Source organism: Chenopodium album, chromosome 20 (genome assembly GCF_948465745.1).
Source record: "Chenopodium album chromosome 20, dcCheAlbu1.1, whole genome shotgun sequence".
NCBI lineage: Eukaryota > Viridiplantae > Streptophyta > Magnoliopsida > Caryophyllales > Amaranthaceae > Chenopodium > Chenopodium album.
In genome coordinates, this window is record NC_137853.1 from 11,390,268 (window position 1) to 11,412,093 (window position 21,826).

General features: G+C 34.6%; 1 protein-coding gene across 3 annotated transcripts; it reads left to right on the top strand.

Moving 5' to 3' along the window:
• Nucleotides 1–78: 78 nt before the first annotated feature.
• Nucleotides 79–21,539, top strand: LOC145598470 (uncharacterized). Of its 3 annotated transcripts, XM_081654833.1 has the most exons (21): nucleotides 79–368; nucleotides 456–528; nucleotides 1,478–1,600; nucleotides 1,687–1,856; nucleotides 2,720–2,869; nucleotides 6,356–6,499; nucleotides 8,070–8,130; nucleotides 9,602–9,924; nucleotides 11,037–11,174; nucleotides 12,180–12,296; nucleotides 14,582–14,668; nucleotides 15,525–15,647; nucleotides 15,756–15,876; nucleotides 16,483–16,608; nucleotides 17,160–17,291; nucleotides 17,799–17,941; nucleotides 18,141–18,281; nucleotides 19,101–19,421; nucleotides 19,745–19,912; nucleotides 20,888–20,988; nucleotides 21,117–21,539. In XM_081654833.1, the coding sequence occupies exons 1-19, from the start codon at nucleotides 312–314 to the stop codon at nucleotides 19,847–19,849; spliced, it is 2,655 nt and encodes an 884-aa protein (XP_081510959.1). In that variant the 5' UTR covers nucleotides 79–311; the 3' UTR covers nucleotides 19,850–19,912; nucleotides 20,888–20,988; nucleotides 21,117–21,539. The 3 variants fall into 3 exon arrangements, with proteins under 3 accessions (XP_081510959.1, XP_081510960.1, XP_081510958.1); XM_081654834.1 differs by lacking the exon at nucleotides 20,888–20,988 and having other exon boundaries at nucleotides 21,114–21,539; XM_081654832.1 differs by lacking the exon at nucleotides 20,888–20,988.
• Nucleotides 21,540–21,826: the final 287 nt, after the last annotated feature.

Here is a 21,826-nt window from a genome sequence, read left to right on the forward strand (position 1 = left end):
CACCGTAAGTGGCCTTAATAAATAAAAGAGGGTAAATTAAATTTACCTAGGTCTAAAATATTCTCTATGAATGAGAAAACTACTAGTATTTCCTCTTGTTAACTACTACTCCCGCCTTGCATTTTAGTTTTGCTCCCTCCCCGCCGCCGGCGCCACCGTAATCCTCCATTGCCCCCGACTCATCGACTCGTCTTTCAGCCATCACTCCTTCAATTTCTCGATAATAATTTCTCTCTCCTAAAACAGCCCTTAAACCCTGATTAAACCCTCAATAACAACAATTAAAGTAGTAAATTTGTAGTTAAAGAAGCATGGGTCGTTCTAAAACACCTTCGAAGAAACCGCAACCTCGTGGTGTTGATTTCAAGGTATGAATTAATCTTGCAAGTGTTTTTTTTTGTTGAGTTTTTGATGAATTTGTGATTAATTTAATTTTTTTTGTTTTTGTTTTTCAGAAATTTAAGAAGAAGTTGGGCAGGAAGTTGCCGCCGGCTCATAATGTTACCAATACTGAAATTAAAACCAAAGGTGTTATTATCTAAGTTTGCAATGTTTTGTATTTACTTTGATTTCGAATTTATGAAAAATGAATTATTTTTGAATTGAGTTGTTAAATATTGAATTTTTAGTCATTGTATTTGTCAGTGTTGAAAAATGAATTACTTTATAAATTGGAAATTTTGATTAATGTCGCGATGTTTGATATGTGTTAATTGGATAGTGGAGGCATATGCATAGTGCTTATGCATTGTTAAAACATCAAGCCTAACGTCAAAGAACATGAAGACTAACTCCGATGAACATAAGAGCTACTTTGTATATTTAAGATGATGTTATGTTCATTGGAGTTTATCTTCATAAGAGCTACTTCATATAACTAGAGTTTATGTTCGTTGGAGTTAGTCTTCATGTGCTTTGAAGTTAGGCTTGATGTTCAACATATGCACAATGAGAATACGCCTCCGCCATCATATTTGCATGGGTATGTGTATGTGCAAGTGTTAAGCTTTTATGCTGAGATCCTTTTGTTTTTTGAGTGCATAAATGCTTAGTTTTATTAGTCCTTAGTAGCTGGTTTACATTTGCATTGGGTGATAAACATTAGATGGGTATTTAGCTTATATTCCCTTTGTTTCCATTTGTTCTTTCATTGAATGGGTTTTTAAAAATACAGAGCCAAGTTGTGACAATTAATCACGTGAGATCTTGATAGATTTGTCTCAACGTGTATTTTCAAAATATTATTTATTTATTTATTTATTTTTTCATATTTTACAATCACGTTAAACCCTTTCAAGTTTGCAAACAGGAAGAACAAAACAGAATGGAGGGGTTTTAAGTACTTCGAATGTTCTAATGGATCAGTAATTCATGTCACTTTGTTTTCGATATATTTTTAATTTATGAGTTGCTTCCCATGATGCAATGGCTGGTTGTTATTGATTAATGGTTTCTTAACGTTCTGGTGTTTGGGCAGCTATAATTCTTCCGGAGCAAAGTGTGGCATTGGATAAAGAGGGCGTTGCTGTGAGCAAGAAAGGCCTGACATTAAAGGAGCTGTTGCAACAAACATCTCATCATAATGTCAAAGTTCGTAGAGGTCTGTGTTGACTTGAAAGCCTTTACTCAATTGGTGGTATAATACACCTCTTTGATGCAGAAATAGTTTATACTTTGTGTGTGCAGATGCATTGGTAGGTATTAAGGATTTATTGCATAAATTCCCAGTAGAGCTGAAATTGCACAAGAATGCTGTTATTGAGAAATTGCGTGAACGTATCAGTGATGACGATAAAGTAGTTCGTGAAACTCTGTTTCAACTATTTAAGTCCATTATCCTTCCAGGATGCAAGGAGGTAAATTTTGTTTGTGTAGCTACATATCTTTTCTTCCCTAGATGATTGGTGGTTTTTGTATTTTACTTTTTTTTTTCCTTTACAGTGTGGTAAAGCTATGATGGAACTTGATAATTTTTTTTTTGCTGATTCTAAAAGTTTGAGTCAAGAATATTTTGTGACATAATATTTGTAGATCTTTTTTAATTGTTTCATTATATGCGAATTGCATGTCTAGTATGGGTAGTATTTTAGTACTTTTGAATTATCTTTCAGAAGAAATTATACTTGTAAAACTCTTCCAAGGCTTTTTAGCTCTACATTTTTTTTTTTTAAAATTTGTTTTATAAAAAAAAGAAAAAGTTTAGCTTCCATGATTGATGTGATGGTTAAACTCAAAGCTTTTTTTTACCTCTAGTCATAGAACACCTCCTCGCATATAAATAGTACAAAAGCTAAATGACTCATGATTAGTGTAGCTTATATACTGAACAAAGAGAAAGGCCTAATAGGTAATGATTACTTCATATATATTATTTGCAATGGGTAGTTATCCTATATAAGTGTTGTAAGCTTGGAATTTCACTTCTTGGTTTAGGTATCTCAATAAGATTAATGCACATGTCCTCCATATTATGGGCACCATGGATCAACCATTTCATAAAGCATGGCAAACTCTATCAATTGGGCTATTGTGCTGTAGATTATTGTAGTTGCTATTACTTGATTAATTGGCAATGTAATCTATGGCTACATCTGCATAGGGTTGTTCAACTCATTTTTGCTATATTTTTTCTCCATTTGGATTGATCATGTTTTATTTGTTTGTTTTACTTTATTTATGATATTCTCATCTTTATGTTACTTCATTTTATCTTTTGAAGGACATTAAGGGGGCTCCTATATCTCTTATTATGGCGTATATATTCAAAGCAATGACAAATTTAGCAATTGATGTTCGCTTTATGGCTTTCAAATTCTTTGATCTTGTGGTTCAGACTCATCCTCCAGCCTTTTCCACGTATGCTGAAAAGGTATAATGTGATGAGCCTTTTGCTTGTGTTTCAGTTTCTTTATTGTCGGCTGTTTTGAATTGGAATTCTTAGGTGTTTATGGGTACAGGTGCACCCAAGGCTTTATTTCTACTTATTTGCTTCCAAATGAACAACAAAGAAAGTCCAAAATGAGCAAGATATAGTAGCTTTGGGTACACCTAGATCTAGGTGTGCACTGTAGTGTGTTCCCAATCAGAAGTATTTGTGGCCTTTATTATGGGTTTTGCCAACCTTGTTTCCTTAGTTCTTGCAAAATGATGGAGTTTATGAGTGGAATCATGATTTGTGTGAAGTCCCAAGAAACCAATTGAACTTTATGCTTTGCTTTGCTGGCATTGTGATTGGAGAGAAATGGTGACATACTTGAAGATTATATTCAGTTACACTCTTTTTTAAAATGTTGAATTGAGCTATCTTTTACCTCCTATTGCTCTCATGGTCAGGTTTATTTATTTATTTATTTATTTATATTTTACTACTTCCCTTTGCAATGCATTAAAAGTAGTGATTTTAATATCTGTTAGTGTGAAATTGGAAATGGGGAATGAGAAAAACTCAAACAACACACACTAAAGGAAACAAGGATCACAAATTATCATCTGCTCCTCTGAACCTCTAAATCAAACATGTCTCTGCTCCTCTGAATTATCATCACTAGGCAGTAGGCACTTGAGACATCTGATTAGTTTGCCAGTGCTCTCCGTGTCAAGATGGTACACTTGGAAGAAGGGGACCCATACTGTTTATGGTAGAACTTCTCCTCATCAAAGTTTGAATAATCTTTTAGGAATAATTAACAAGTAAAATCCTAACTATTGGGGTTCTTCTCATTTTAGTCCGAACTATACATTAACTCAAATTAACCCCAACTACGAGAGGATCTTTCTCAAAACATCCAAAATGACCTACTACTTGTAAGACTGGTAAATTATTACTGTATTTTTTTTTCCTATTGAAAACTGGCTATTTATTCTTTAAATTACCTTGTCTAGCTCGGTAGCTCCTATCTCCACCCGACTTGAACCCATGCCCTAGACCACCGCAACATTGCTCACCACTCCCTCGAGACCACTGCACCACTAGACCAACTCCACTACCTCGCCCTAGTCGGCTGCTAAGTGTGTTGGTGTTGGGTGGAAGTGCAGCGAAAATTAAAGAAGATAGAGGCATAGAAAGAAAGGGAGGCTAGGAAGGGTGAGGGAAATGTTGCTTGGTGAAGTCGGCAGTGAAAACCGTGGCATTATTTATTAATAAATTTGGGACTCTCAATTGGTTGATTAGCTTAATGAATAAGCTCTCTTAGTTGATAAAGGTGAGCGTAGTGCCAATGTCTTTTGATGGAAGAGGATGTGCGAATTATGCAACTTCAAGGTGGTAGTAGCTGCTGTGATTTTGAGGGAATGTTGTTTTTTGTGGAAAGTTTGTGAAGGTGGCCCCGGTGATGGTTGGCTGTTGGTGGTGGTGGTTAAAATGGCAAGTGATGGGGGCAGCTATGGTGGATAGTTGCTCGACTTGCTCCTCCATACAATGTTGGAAAATTAGGGAAGGGTTAATAAAAAAAATTTAAATTGTGGGTAAAGAAATGCATGAAAGGAAAAAAATTATTTAGATAAAAATGAAAATACAAGCAATGCCAATTTAAAATTGACACACCAACCTTTTAACCCTGTTTAATAGGTTAACACCAAAGGGAGACTGTTTTGAAAAGGCTACAAACTTGGATTATTCTAGGTTAAACTATTATTCTAGGTTAAACTATAATTTGGATTAAAATGAGAAGACAAGTGTAGTTGAGATTATTTTTATAATTTTTCCTTTTTTTGTTATTTTTGAGGCTTTTGTACTCTTGGAGAAAAGTTTGATGCTCTTAATGATACTTGAGATTTTCTGATTTTGTTAGATGAATTGCCTCATGATAGCTTGAAGGCATGCAACATTTTGCTCTTAGCTCTCCTTTTGTGTTATATATATATGGGTGGACGAGATGGTATCCCCTTGGCATCTCTTTAACTTTTATCTTCAAAAATAGTGAAGAAAAGAAAATTTCCATTGCTCTCCTTGATTGAAGTGATGAGAAGACAGAACCAAATGAACCTATGTTGACTCAAATGAACAATACAAGAGGGGGGTGAATTGCATTGCGGAGAAACTAGGGTAATTTTTGCGGAATTCGTAAAGAAACTTGAATAAAAACTTAAAGTGCAAAGAGAGATTTTACGTGGAAAACTTCTTGGCCCTAATCTAGAAGAAAAACCACGACCACAAGGGATTTTAAGCTCAACTCTTAATAATAATGGGGTAAACAACCTATTACAAATTAAGACTTTAAACTCAAGTTCCTCAACGAACTTAAGTCCCCTTTAATTGATCCTTAACCAGTTGATCACTCTAAACTCTCTCTTTTCTTCTTGCTTCACTAAAAGCAATAAACACTTTAGAGTTTACCCAAACTCTAACCCAATACAGCTCAAGATTAAACTCTAAATGCTAATTACTAAGACACTCAAGGACTTACGTGGATTATGACTCTTTTTCGAAAGCTAAAAGATTGTAATGCTCAAACTGTATTTTTCTGAACAGAAAACCAAGTCATATAGAAGAATCATGAAGTAATATTGCTGTTGCCTCAATCACCACTTAACCACAACTTCCTTAAAATTAGGAAGTGTAAGGAGTGGGATCTTCGGCAGCAAGTAAAACCGTTTCTACAGGAAGTGGTTTTACTGCTTCCTTAATTTTCTCAACTCCTTTGACAAAGTAAAACACGCGTTTGAAAGAGTTATTTTCCAAAATCAGATTTTCCATAAGATAAGCTTAAATCAAAACAGAAAACCTTTTTAACAAAAAGATATTTTAACCAAAAGATATTTTCGAATTAAACAAGTTAAAATGTGGAAAATAAAATCTTTATCATATAAAATAAAATCCACTTAAATCCTATCAATCATCGAAGTACTTAACATAAATACAAGAAGCCTAAAATAAAGATAAAATAAATTAGACTCTGAACTTCTGATTGTCTTCTTTTATCCTTCCATAGCAGACCTAGACCTTGTTCCATGCTCCATTCTTACTCTAGAATTTCGTAGCATAAACCTGTCATCAATCAAAGCTAAAAACGAAAGTTAAACTAATATGGGTTTGCTTAGGTTCCTTGAGTCATCATCAAAACCTAAGGTCAACAAACTAGCTATGAACTCATACAGGAGTCATGTAAGCCTATGATTGTAATGTCATAACAAAATCCTGCAACCAGAGATTTACCATGACTGGTTTTATTTTACTTTATTCCATTAGGTAATTTGTTGTATTATATTTGAGGTTTGGGCAGTAGTTTTCCATGAGAAATACAATATACATTTCTCTCTCTCTCTCTCTCTCTCTCTAACTCTACTCTTCCTCATCTCCCTCCGGTGTGGTATTTGATTTTTTTCCGTTTGTATGTTCTCTCCTGATTGACTGCAGGCTCTGGAAAATTATACAGATCTACTACAGAAGAACCAATTTCTTTTGGAGGAGAAAAGCAAACTCAAGTTTGCTCTTTCTTCTCTGGTGCGCTGCTTGTCATTGTTGCCATCAAATGGAAAAGAAATTCATTCTTCTGGACAGGTGCAATCCTTTTTATTATTAATATTTCGAACAACTAACCTTTGGTCTTTTTTTTTTTTGGAAAGAGTTGGTTATTTGTTGCTTTGTTTTTTCTTGCCAATATTGTTTTTTATTCTGATTTGAATTTAAACTTTGCCTTTTTTTTGTTAGCAACCTGGACACCCCCCCCCCCCCCAGTAATTGTTTGATAATCACATGAAGAATATCTTTGAATTCAGTAAGATCATATTCTTAATGTTTGGAGTTATTGACCTCTGAAAACAGTTATTCTTATTTAACTCAGATAAATATTTGACCTTTAGATCAATCAATCAATCAAAGCCTTAATCCCATTAGTGGGGATCAGTTTGGCTCATGTCATGGGATGTGACAAAGTTTTTACACTGGCCTACCGAAACCCTCCTCCTTTATCCAGGCTTGGGGACTGGCAGCGGGAAAACCCATTGGCGGAGTTGTGTTCTAATATAATACATTGATTTTGTACTTCCCTAGTTTGCTTAAATCAATAAAATTCAGATCTTACTAGGTCCTTTGTATGGATTTCAATTCTACCAAGGTCTTAGGAAAGCTTTTGTTTACGGAAAACCCTTGCGATTCAACCTTTTTTTTTTTTTTTTTTTTTTTTCCGTATTGGTTCTTAAGCCATTAAATTGAAATCTTTGACACTGACGTTGTATGCAGTCAGACAAATCAGATATACAGTATCTTTCACTTGTATCTTTTTGCAATGCAGCCATTCTATTTTGTATAGAAGGGCCTAAGAGACAAGAGGAACATTGCACTTATCCTAGTTAATTTGTAACCCTAGTCAGTCAATCCATGGTCTTCAAACTCATTGTTCCAAAAAAATTGTTCATACTGTCTCAATTTTGTAATGCTGCCTTATGTAATGGTTACCAAGGAAAATTGCACTAAGGACTTCAACTTAGTAACGCAGACTTCCAAACAGAGAGCACAAACCCCCCTAAAAGAAGTGTGCATGTGACCTTGTTCAAGCACCTGTTTACTTAAAGTAGATTTCTCTTTTATATAAAGCAAATAAGTACAGATGAAAGCTAATCTTTAAATGGCGGGCATTAATGTGCTTTAGCCAAGAGTTGATAACTTGATACTGGTGCTGCATCCTCTGTTGACACAAGGAGTATGGAAAAGCCTTTTCTACCAATGATATAATTCTACACAATTTATAGGGCTCTACACATGGTGGGATACCATGGTGTTTGTTGTTTCTAGATGATATATATTATTGGGAGATGAGACTTGATTTGTGACTAATTTTGATTGAAGCTATGATTGCAAAATTTAGAGCGGTGTCATTATAGTGCTGTGGGTTTGAATGAGGATGTAGTATCTTAGATGAGGCATGTGCCATAGATGAACGTTGGACTTTAGATTGATATGAATACGTTCCTGAACTTATTTGTTATTTGCATGAAACACTTATCATATTTGGCCATATAATTGCACCTTCTACTGCTATTTTCTGTCAGCCTTTATAACTTAAAACCTGAACTCTTATTATGTATCTGTCTTTAGATAATCAGTTTTCAAATTATTTATGATGATGCAGACAAATATTGAAAAAGAAGTGTTGCATGCTTTTGAGAGAGACGTGCCTAATGATTCTACTGGTATGCAATGATTCTCAATACTATGCTTTGATTTTTCCTTTATTTTTAATGCTTAAGATATAAGTATAAATTATTTTACTGTTATTATGAATAAAGATGATTGATAAACAATGCGTACCTGTGCTATAAAAGCTTTCTTGTTTGTGATCATAAAATTTTGTATGCCTCGCTTAATAACCAGTAATTTTCAATATCTATATCTTTTCTGCATTTGGAGGCAATTGCTCAATGCTCAGTGTTTAATGGTAACTCAAAAAATGATAGTGTTTTCTTGAATTCGGTGACTTACTCAACTATTTTTAACACAGTTTTTCATGACAATTCTGTTTGTTTTGTATACGGTGTTGCCCTTATCAGTATCTGCTTCACTGATGATATTTCTGCTTACTCTTAAACAAATTATTATTACTTTTATATTGTTTCTCTAAGGTCTTGCGAAGAAAATCTTTCATTACAATATTTTAAGCCCTAAAATTGTTGTTGCATTTTCTTTTTTGTCCCTTCTGGCTATATTTCTTAAAAGATTCCGTTAGTTCTTCATTTCTTTGGTACTTCTCTATTTCTTATAGGAAAATAAAGCTTGTCGTTTAAAATTTTCCTCCAATCCCTAGATCATAATGCTTACACCCTTATAACTTGGGCTTACTGTCAAAATATCGCCTGTTGAATTTTGATACAGCTATTTATGACGAGCTTCTCTTTTCTGTTTTTGCAAAGCATTTAGCTCATTAGGATCTTTGGTTTACTTTTCATCTGCTTCAGCAAGTTGAGCTACGGAGAGAGAGAACTAGTGTTTAGGGAGAATGCTTAATTGGTATTAACAGGTGGTGTACATATTGAGAGAGAAGTGTATTGAATATATATAACACTTAACAGACTCAATTGGTGTTTAGGGAAATAGGGAGAACGCTTAACTAGTCTGTGTGTGAGAGAGAGAACTGGTGTTTAGGGAGAATGCTTAACTGTATTGAATATATATTTCAGATTCAACTGGTGTTTAGGGTCTAAAATGCTTCTGATCTTCTTATATGAGCCTAGATGTTGTTAGAAGAGCATGTCTTTTCTGTTGTTTTCAAAAAAAGATTTATAGTTAAAAAAGAGGATAAGTTTTCATTTGCTATATGTCATGTGGTTTTGGAGGGAAGATCACATAATTACTTCAAGTGTCCCCCACGGTTATTACTTTAATATTTTATAGATTATGTCCACATGCTTTGTTTGGATAGGACTTTGAGGAAAAGATTTCAAAAAGAAGCTAATAGATAGAATTGATGACATGATGTGTTACAGTTCTCAGCTTGGCCTTGTGGTTGAATTTGAATCCTGCCATTCCACTGCAAGATGAGCTTATGTGCTCCACCGCGTTGGCAATTTAGTTTCTTGAACCTCTTGTCAGAAAGTGGTGTGTTCTTAAAATAATGATTTTGAAAAAAGAAATTTAAAAATTTTATTTGTCATGTCTTCAATGTAGGCCATATTTTGATTGTTGGCAAATTGAAGGATCTTGTGCCAGTTCTCGTCAACTGCTTCTATGGCTTAATGTCAGAGGCCTACTCTCAACCTCAACTTGATTCACATTCTTTTGACTGCATGCAATTTACACTTCATAGCATAGATCTAATTGTCCGGTACAAGGTATATGGAATCAGCAAGTATCAACAAGATCTACGTACTTCTATGTCCTCTAACTCAAGCACAGAGATCCATGCACAGGATGAGAAGTTCCCTTTACTTCTGTTGGATAAGTTGTTTGCTGTTTTCCCCATGCAACCAACTCGTGCTCTTTCTGAGGAGGTATTCACTTTTTTTTATAAGTGATTACATACTTTTTGTGATCCTCATGACTTACACAAAACATGTTCTGTTGTGATGTCTGCATGGTATCTTGAATATTTTGTTTTCGGAATAGGCTGGTGGAGTTGCGTCCTTATCTTTTCCAATAAGAGTATTCTACTTGAGATATTCTGATGATGAAAGTAGGATAGCTCCAATTTTAATTGCTTGCTAGGAATTTTGTGTAATAATCTAGATGCTATAACCTATTTAGAAGAAGGTAAAATTATTGTGAAAAAATTCAAATTCAGTCAGGACTGCTTTAAAATCTAGAAATTTCAAAATTCCTTAGTTTTCTGGTTAGATAATTTCTTCTCCAAGTGCTTTTGCTCAAGTGATTAAGTGTTAAGTATGGTATTCAAACCCATCTTATTTGCTCTAAAGTGGAGAATCTGACCAGCCTCATCTTCATAGTGATTGGGTGAACTTCCACAAAACTCGATTAATTCTCAAGTCAGATAACACAACTGAGGAATAACATAGAGATTAGGCTGTATATATATGCTAAAACAAACTTGGAAAGCTAGAAACTACTATTACAAAACTAAATAACTAGAGTGAGAATATCATTTGCTACAACTATTATGAATGCTATAGAAAACATAAAATGAAGAAATGCACTTTTGGGCCCATGATTCATTCCCATAATAATTTAGTTGTGCATCTACTATTAGCTGTATTAGGTGAGACATAAATTCCATCTCATCTCTTATAATCTAGCTTGGTGAAGGTGACATTGCTAAGAACAGTGTCTTGTGTGTATATTCTTTCAATGAGCTTGCTTTTTGTACTTTCATTGCATGATATTGTTGCTTGCTTTTCAAGGTTTTTCACTTGTGTTCCTCTGAACATAGAATTATGCATGAAGATAAAAATATCCTATAATAGGTTGAGTTGCTTTTCTGCTTGTGTTCTCCCCTTGAAGGTTTAAAGAAGAAAGTCTTATATGTATGACCTCTGTTGTCCTATGGAAAATAATTGCTACCTGTGCAACTTGTTTAATCATGCTAGCTGCTGGATTTATAAATGGTTGTGGTGGTTATTTGATTCAACTTTTTGTTTTTGGTTGACAGGGTGATCACTATGATCGCAGATATTACATATTAAATTCTATAATATCCCGAATATTCTTTACTTTCAACCAATACATCTCCCCTCTTCCTGTTTTGTGCGAAAGGTTCTTGAGCTACTTAAAAGACTGGCTTTTTGAGGTTTGTTTCTCTTGTTACATATTCGTTGAACTCAATAAATAATATATGACTGGCTACAGATTCCGCATGTGGGGGTAGTGAACTGACTTTGAGGCCTTAAGGGGAACTTGGACAGGGGCATTTGGGGAATGAAAATATAACATCTTTGAGCTTGGGTGTGTCCTTCAAATATTTCCATCAAATCAGGCTAGACCAGAAATGTTATACCACATAAGATTAATACCTATAATTTTTAATTAAAGTAGTTTACTTTAGGGGAAGAGAACACAATTTTACTGTGGGATAAACTAACTTTGCTACCGTACATTTATGGGCTAAGGCTGCTGGGGTTTCCTAGATTATACAGCAGGGCAGATGCAAAGGAACTGGGCTATTTTGTAAAATCATTAAGTAAAACTTTGCAAGACTCTGTCCTTTTGTTGTCTTCTCTTATTTTGCTGTGTTAATTAATAATTTCTATATATATGAAGAAATGATTTTTTTAAGGAAATTAAAATAAACGCTGTGAGTATGATGGATGTGGCATGTACAGAAAACAATTGATAATTATAACTGATGGATTTTATTTTTCTCTGTAGAATATCATAGTCATAGAAATCATGTGATGATGAGTCTGGTAAACTTTAATGAGAATCTAACACAATTGACTTTGGTATATCTGCCAGAAGTATATTTTTGAGTTTAAGTTAAATTCCGGCTCCTGATTTAAATTTTCTTTACTGGCCTTCCCCTAATTATTCCGTTGCAAAATGGACATTAGCTGCTTTGGTGACGTATGATGCCCTCATTGTCTTTACTGCCAACTTATTCAACGAGTTTATTCTCTTGTGGATTTGCAGTCATCGACCCCATTAGTCACTTCGTAGACCTTTTCTTCTGGCAATTGTATCTCTATTATTCATATTGTTTTGGGCCTATCATCCTTGGAAAATTGATATTGTGAGTATTGCTATATATTTCTCTTCTTTATCTACTATGTAATATGTTTTTGGTTTCAACTTGCAGTTGTATAGAAGTAACGTTTCCGATAAAGCATTTTATGACAAGCAACTGCCTTCTCTGGTTCCTTTTATTCCATACCTTGTATCAACTGTAGATGACCAAGATCATCACCTTTTAAAGGTCTGTTTTCTCACTCATACCTTGATTTTATTCCACTAAATTCCAAAACTTATGGCAATGACTTGGTAGATCTTGGCAGGCATTTTCTTGTGTTAAAAAGATGTGATCTAATAAATTCAGAAACTATGGCACACGCTTTGAGGAAGAGATAAAGTAATGTAAACATACAAATTAATCTAAATAATTTATACACATAATACCTAACCCATCCGCCATCTCTAATCTTGGTGTTAAAATTATTTGATCAAGTTGCTCGTTTACCTACTTTAATCAATTCCTAAAAAAGTGTGCCTATAGGTTGTGTTGCAAATAAAAGAAAACAGAGGAAGTACATCATTACCTTGTGGATGTATTGGAATTTTCACAGTGGTTTGCGGAATCTTCGAGATTGTGATTCCAATGTAATTTATGTTTCCATGTTTTCCTATAATTTAATCATCTATTTATTTATTTTATATTGACATTGCACTGAATTTTTTTTTCTTAAAAAAAATGCACCAAGGATTGGTTTCTGCGTAATGATATCTGGTCCATCTTGATGAAATAACAAAGGAAGGCGGATTTAATTAGGAAAAATTGAAACTAATAATCTAGAAGTAATCCTGTTGGGACTTATTGGCAACCTATTTAGCAAGTAAATTTGACATGTGTTATTTCTTAATTGGTTATGGCTTTTTAATAAAAAATTGTAAAATCAAAATTTTGTCCTCCCTCTCCTGTTTCTCCTCCCCGTCACAGGCACCATAACCACCATAGCGGCACCTACACCCTGCTCCTCCTCACAACACGCACACCAAACACTCTCTCTCTTACTTCTCAATTTCTCATCGCCTATTTTGCAACAACTTTGCCGCCAATTTGGTCTAAATCTTACGGAACTTTATTCATCAACACAAATCACTAGCTTCATCGTCGTCAACAAATTATAGCCGCCAATTTGGTCAATTGTTTAATTGTAGCCACATGATATCATCACCTTTTATAATAATAATTTGGTCAATTGTTTAATTGTGGGTGTTTTGGTGGTGGTTGCCATTGTTGGTGGTGAGGTGTTGTGGGCGGCTTGGATTGTTGTGGTGCTGTGTAGCAGGGGCAATAAGGAAATGACGTGGAATGGTGAGGTGAGTATTGGGTACTTGGGTGGTGGGTGATGATGATGTAAATTAAATCCCATGTGTCTCTGCTACAATGATGTCCATATTCTTATGCAAGAAAAATTTCATTTGATTGGGGATCGGACCATTTTTTTGATGATTGAGTCAAAGCTAATGAATTGCAAGCTTCTGCTTACATCATTTTAATCTTTAATCTTACATTTAGTTTATAATTAAGTTTAATTTTTGTTGAAATTCAAGCGCATTAGTGGGAAATTCATGCGAACCCAGTTCATGCCTTGATTACTCTGCTTTGGTTTTTGCTTGTAGCTTGGATTGTTGTGGGTTGCTATTGGGCGAGGTAACGAGGGAGAAGCAGTTGCACAGTTATTCCTGGCTGGGTGTGAGAATTCTGCGAGTTGGGAGTGCCGCAATTTGGGTGTTCATTGTTGTTGTTGCTATTGTTGTTTTGTTAATGTGTAGTTGTTTGGAAAGGTGGAGATACGGTTGTGGGTGTTCCGAGGGTGGAGTGAACGCAGAGGTGGAGGATTTGGGTAGTGTTGTTGGCGTTGTTGATGTGTGAGATGGCAAGGGAGAAGTTGATAGTAGTGGTAGAGAGAGAGTTGTGAGGGGAAGGGAGAGATTTGAGGGAAAAAGAAAATTTAACCTATTAATCAGGTTATAGGTCAAAAGGCCTGTTTTATGAATATTGATGTCAAAGGTCGGATTATTTCTAGAATATTCAAAGGTAGAATTGTTTTGAGCAAATCGGTGATAGGTGGGATTATTAGTTTTAATTTTTCCCTTTAATTATTATAGTATGTAAAGCCATTTATAAAAAAATAAAAATAAAAGTGCTTCAAATTATCACCTACGAGCTGATATACTCATCTGGATTTTGCACAATGGTGAATCACGTATACAAGCTGTTACTTCAAATTAACAATTATTAATAGTCTTAGTGTCTTGTATAGTTGTATGGCGATTGAACTCTATAAGAAGATAATCTATATTCTTTATTGTCTGCTGAAAAATATATTGGTTTCGTGACTCATGATGATTTTTGATTGCATCCCTGATATCTGGAATCTGGATAATACAGTTTTCTAATTGATTTTTGTTTCATTTGACCTTGTCTGATGCTATAATGTTTTCGTTCTCTTATGTATACTTTTTTAATATAAATTGCAGGCTTTTACTACAGCATTTGGGAATTGCAGTCCTGAATCATCATTAAAAATGGCTTGCCTGGAAGCTGTTGAAGAGATGCTTGTTCTTGTAAGCTATCATAAACTTGCATTTATGGCTTTATATTTGTTAACAAAATAGCTTATACAAACAGAAGGGATGTGGAGAGGACTATCATCCTGGTATCTTAAGGATAATATAAATTACTGTCATAAACTGCAGAAACTTTTTTTTTTTTTACATGTAATTCTAATAAGCTCAGCAAGAGAAATATTTGTCATCAGCTGCTTTACTATGTGAAAACTGTGAGAGTGAAGATGGAAAAGCTTACTATTTTGTCGTCAGCTGCTTTATTATGTGAAAACTGTGAGGTTGAAGATGGAGGAGACAAGAGATAAATAGAGTAAAGATCAGTTGCTTAGTATGTGATCATTGTGAGAATGAAGACAGAAAAGAGGGGGGGGGGGGGGGGGGGGGTGGGGAAACTTGGGGGGAGGGGGAAGGGGAGTTGAAGGAAACTAAGTTTATGTGATCATTGTGAGAATGAAGATGGAAAAGGGGGGAAAAAACCCCGGTTGGTGGGGGGGGGGGGGGGATTTTAAAATAAGGAAAATTGACACTAGCAGTCCGAACTATCAACGCTCTTTAAAAGGGTCAAACTATTGGTTAACTCATAGCAATCCCAATTAGAGGGCAATACTTCTCAAAACAGTCCTTGACCTCTTATGAATCGTGAACGGTGCCATGTAGGCACCTACCTTCATTCGCTATCTCTTTCTCTCTCCTTTCCTTTCCTCCCTCACACTCTTTGGTTGTATGAGGTAATATTTTGAAGTTGGTCATCTTGTTAATTTTATTAACTTATGGTGTCATGATGGTAACTGTTGATTTTGGATTACCATGTACTACGTGATAACCATGCTAAAGCCACCTTTGCTAATTGCAGAAACAAGAAATCTTATTTTCAGATGCCGGTGATAAAGAAATACTGGACTGTCAGAAGACTTGGATACACGAGATTGGGCTGCTTCTGAATTCAATTAGCAATAAGAAGCCATCAAGCTTCCGTGTATGAGCACAGCCTTTGTAGATATCACAAATAATGGCTTCCGTGTTTCTTTTTGGCTTTTTTTAATGACTTAATTTTCCCCTACATGTCATCGCATCAATTTGACAGGCAGTATTGCATCTTTTGCTTCGCCTAGGACAAATTGGACTATCAAACAGCGATCTTGCAGTGGAATATGACAAACTACAGGATGAATTGCAAAAGTATTACTGCATAAAATCAGAGAATGGTGAATTTATAGCTCTTTTTCTCTTTTCTTTGCGGGTGTCATCTTCATCATCAATAGTGATGTTTTGGTCCTTGGATCAAATAGGATAACAAGATGAGCGAGAGGAATTACATTTATACTTGAGACTAATTATTACCTGATTATATGTTAACTTGACCGTTTCATCCTCCAATCATTGGTGTGCTCAATTGTGTAACTAATAATAGTGGTATTCAAAAAATAAAGCATTCATTTAATACTATACCCTCATTGGCTCTGTTGATAAACAGGATGATTGGAGGTTGCAGGGACACACCTTTTATTTTTCAATTTACTTAAAGTTGGTCACAGCAATTTTACTATTAAGATGAGATTAATTACATGTGGTGTAGCCATAGTGAAAGGAGTGATAATCTTAATGTGTACTATATAGTTCTCTGATTTTATATTCCTTTTTGGCTTCTTCATTGCTCATATCATTTTGTTTTTTAAAATGTGTTTCATATACGTTCATCTCCTTTCCTTGATTGTCAATCTTTTTTTCATATGCTTCACCGCTTTCTAACCCTTCCCTCCACCCCAAGCATATAGTGCTGTTCTTTAATCATATTCTTTTTTGTATTGCAGGTCATATATGTTATGGTCCTTTTATGGAACTTTCCAAAGAATCTCAAGAACTCTCCATTTGCTGTCTCTATTACTTTTCTTGTCTGAAAGGACAATTACTTGCCTCACTGGCATTATGCTGCTTATGTAAGCAATTTTTATCTTGTATGCTAGAAAACTGATGTCAAATATAGGTTCACCTGAAACAATAGAATTGGTAGTGACATGTGGTATTATACATTGAAGTTCAGTACTTACTCTGTTCTTTGTTAATTGCAGCATTGAGGATTTCACACTTGCAATGCATATCTTTTACCATTAATAACTTTAATTATGTTTTAGTAAGAATTGTATAAATTTGATATTTTGAAAGTATGCATCAAACAAAATCTCACATTACTATTTTTCCAAATGTATAAATTAAAAATAGGCGATCAAAAGGGTGTGTGTGTGAGTATTTAAAATTCCAAACGTTGCAATTAAAAAAGACCAGAGGAAGTATTGGAGGCATGTCAAAAGAGACTATTTATGCTGCTTGCTACAGTGTCTAGATGAAATGGTTTAGCTTAATTCATGAGTAGTCGTCTTCTGTGGAGCCTTAAACCATGAATCTTGATATTTGGGAGGGAAGTTAAATCTTTCCTTTTTTTGCTATTTGGCTGCTGTACTTAAATATTTATTTCTATCATTGATTTCAGCTCATTCCTTGGAGCCCTCTGTCTTATTTCGGATCATAGAAGTCCTACATTCATCCTATAATGCTGGTCACATCCATGTTGTTGACTACATCAGTTTCTTGGTCACTTTACTTTCACAATATGAAATATCTGGTAAGTTATGTACCCATTTCATTACAGGTACCATTGACTCAATTCAAAATTTTGATCCAGTTTTAAATAATTTAATATCAAGATGGTAGAGTTGAAAATTCTGTTTCTATGGAACACAATAATCAACCTCAAGTTGATGACTTTATAGGACCTTCAGTGGAAAGGATTGTTAGTGTGACCCTTGCAAGTAAAATGATGCACATTTACATGGCCTTTATCAAACACAGAGGTGAATCTGAGGTACTCACTGGGGGTGGGTGGGTGGGGTAGTTTTGAACCCATAGAATTGGCTGTCTATGGAAAGAAAAAATGTGGAATGAATTTTGTAGCAATTGTTAATTGTGATGTTTCTTATCTAAAGAAGGTATTCATCATCAGGGTTGATTTATTGTTTTCTCTTTGAATATTAAGGATGTCTACTCTTGTCCTCTTCCTCGTGTATGACAATCTTTTTTTCTTATTCAATCAATATAATATAGTTTGTTGTTTTTTGCCTTGTCATTGCAGAGAAAACCTGTAGCACAATATTGAAGGAGGCTAATCTAGCAACTTTTAGATCTGTCACTGGACGTGTCTGCTGTTTCCTAAGTCAGATGGGAGATCCATCACTGCTTTTTCAGATATTAGAGGATGTTGTTCTTGACCATATAGTGAGTTGGCTAATTTTTTTCACATCTTTTGAGTAGCTCTCATTGTTGTTTACTCTTTCTCTCGGGTCCCAGTCTTTTATATTAACCCTACTCTTTAGTGGACTATGCAAACTATATTAATTTTGAATATGCTGCTGATTAATCCACACAACTGGTGTCATTTCTCAGGGAATTTTGATTGTATTTTTTTTTTCCTCAGTCACAGAAATTACCTATTCATAACACTTGTGCATTGATGGGAATGCTTATAACCGTGGACTCCAGACCGACAAGACTTTCAGAGAAAAGCATCATTAAACTTGGTGATATTATGTTGAGTTACATGATTGATGTTGCACTTGTAAGTGTTATTTTGTTTCACTCTTGCTCCTTAACCTCACCATTATTCTGTCACAATTGGCATGCCTATATGCACACACTTGTGCCTTTTTTTTTAGGCTTGCTATCCAAAATTGTATTGAGTGATTATTTTATGTTTTTTTTTTTTTTTAATAAAAAAATTTCCATTTATGTTCTCAAAGTTGTGTGAAAGTTGCTCTTGTGGAATTGTCACATTTTGATGGCGTACCTCTTTTTTCTATTGACCATGATTGTAAAAATTGATTAAGCCTTTTTTGTCACTGCTGCATGTCTGAACTCATTTGTTTTACTTATTATATTATTTTGCACTTTGAATGTCTTCCATCTAGATAAGTACGTCTCCAAGCTTCCATCTTGACTTACATTTATCTTCACTGTTCTTTTTTTTTTTTTTGGTTTGTTAATGCTGATCAGATTCCATATGTGCTCTTTTCTGCATGATATGTGTATATAGGCCATAAGTACTGTTTAGGCCATTGGAACATACTTTTTGGCAATTTTTTTAAATCTTACGTTCCTTGCAGATCTTTACAATAGTGGAAAGACATAGTTTATTAAAAGAAGGAAAATGAATCCCTTTTTATCCTTATTCCACTCCTTTTTCTATACTTAAACGTAGTATAATTGAAAATAATTCCCTCTAGTTTTCCTTAAAATTCCCTAGTCCAAAAACACTATCTGCCTGATAATGATGATTTTTTTTTCACTTTCTGGTATTGTGAACTTCTGTTTTCAATGGTTACTAGTCGATTGTTGAACATTATATGAGGGCTCACCAGAGTTTATGGTCTTTATGCAGTTGTTTCCGGTACCCGAGGAGGAGCAAAAGGCATCCAGTAACTTATATGCATGGCATGATTATCTCCTTCCTTGCTTTTTTCTGCTGGATAGAAGCTCCACATTTTGTAAACTTCTACTTGATAAAATGGTGTCTTTGGTTGGTGAATCTGGTGAATTACCTTTCTTGAGAGACACTCAGCTTACACGAGATCATCCTAGAAAAATAAGAGCTCTTGTTTCCATTTTAATAATGATGTCCATGGATAGCAAAATGAGAACAGTTCTTTCTACATGCCAGACAGAAATTGATAACATTTTTCAGAGCATACTCTTACTACAGGTTTGTGCATTGTTTATGACTTTCATCTCTTGAAATTCCTTTTTTGTTTTAGGACAACCCTTGAAATCCTTTTGTTTTTGAGAAATGCGATCCTTTGTTTCTGAATTTAGGGGGTAATGATAGAATAATATTGCTTTTGCATTTGATCTCTTGAAATCATGGACTCCTTTGTTACATTGTGCTCCACAGTATCACTTTTCATCTTAATATTGAGTCTTAAGCTTCTATTAAAGCTGGAATTGAGGCTTTTCGAACGTTGCGTAGTGTTTAATTTGACTCTTGGCACAGCACGTTAATTGCCCTGTTCTTTTCCTCTGAAGCAGTCCTCCATGATGAGCATCATGAACATTGAGCAGCAGCATCAGGTACAAAGTTCTGTGGAGAGGTTGAAGAAAAAAATTAGTGAGATGTTCAGCATGACATCCTGATATCAAATGCACTTTCAAGTCAAGTAGTACAACAGACTCGATCTTCTATCCCGGTGTCATGCGGTAATAATATTCATCTTATTGGGCTTAATCTTTTGCTCTCTTCATTTGCAGTAGTGCATAATCTTCTATCCCCTCCCCCCCCCCACCCCCCCCCCCCCAATTGTTTTTGAGAAAGGCATAAAAAACATAACTTTTGCAACTTAATTTGTGGAAAAAAATATACATTGGAAGAGCCAAATCTATATTAAAACCATTACTATATTAAAAATAACATTTTAGAGAGAAACTGAAGTATTATATGTGATTGTGTATTCCGGATGGCCAGCCTCACTCCTGCAAATGCTCTAATGTTCTTGAATCTTGATTTTTGTGCTTACTGATTCCTCATATTGTTATGATAATTTTTTATTATGTAATAGCCTGTATTCTGAAAATGGTTGATAGTATAATAATCCGTACTTTTTCATATAGATGTACTGAATTAAGACATTGAGCCATTTCTGTTCTGATAATTCAAAAAAAAAAAAAAGATTTCCTCTTTTTGTACTTTGCCTCTTTTCTTGTTAACTTTGTGAATTATGGCCATATTTTTCTACTGATATATACAAAAATAGTCATGCGTGATTTTGTTAGGAAATACGTTGTACATGTTTTGTTGGTGAATATGCCATTTTAATGGCATATAATATTGGGTGTTCGTTTCAATTTTTTTCCTTAGTCTGGTTCATAATTTGGTCCCCGGTTTGGTCTTGGGTCAAGCATCTCTATTTTCCCATTCTTTATGCCGCTTGTTTTCAGATTTCAATTTCTCACTTTAACTTCATGTAGCCAGCTTAACTGCGTAAGCATCTAAGCTTCATTTAGCTCTTCTGCTTTGAGCCTTTAAGTGTTGGCAACCTGATCACATATGCTCTGCTTTGTTTTAATTAAATTGTTATGAATTATGATGGCAAGTGTAAAATACAAATTCTTCCAAAATTAGTACAAGGTATTTGTTTTGAATTTTATAATAAAAATTATTGTTTCAACTTTTAGGTTCTTATGGTTATTTACGGAGTAATAGCTAGCTCCTAGATGTTCTGCCTAAAATTCACTGCCACTCGATTTATTCAAGGGTGAAAAATCTTGTTATCTAGGTGCGTTAAGGTATAAGTTGCCGTTCTCAAAAAAAAAAAAAAAAAAAAAAAGGTATAAGTTGCCAGAAAGTATAATATTTTGTTTGTGAGAAATATTTTGCTTATTCTTTGCTCTCTTCTTTTAGCAGGGATTATCATCGTGAAAATGGCGGATATATATCCCACATACACCAAAATTCGAATATATACTTCTCCGGGCTACCAGAGTCGTCATAGCTGCAATTCAAATGACGGGAACATTGTTGGGGCTAAGTCGTCACTCACACAATTTTGTTAGGTATATGCTAAACTTGTCTCTATAGTTAGACTTGGGTTTAAGTTCACTGCGGAGCATACTGTCTTCTTATCTGCAGATGATTCTTTCACTTATTAGATGTTTTGAAATTTTCAATAATTTAACTGCTGTAAACTTTACTGTAATACTTCTATGATTGAGCTTTTCTGAAATTCTTACCCGGTAAATACGAAGCTGATTTCTGCGTAGTTTATCTGATCATATAAATAAATATACGAACTGTATTTTATAGAACATTATATCCATACTCTGGCAATTGTATCATTCTGGTGTTTTAATATAAATTGCGCACATTCATGACTATAACGGTTACCAAGCTGCGGAGTACATTGATTTCAAGCCATTCGTAAGCCTGAAGTATTTGAGGGAAGGGAAGTAAATTGCCTGCATACACTAGTTCTGTTCTGCGAGAGAGTCTACAGTACATGACAAATACCGCTATGTACTATAAACGTTATGTACTGCTATGTATCGCTAAATTATATATATAGGTAAATTATAATTAAAAAAACACTTAACTCTGATTATTTTATTTTCACGTTC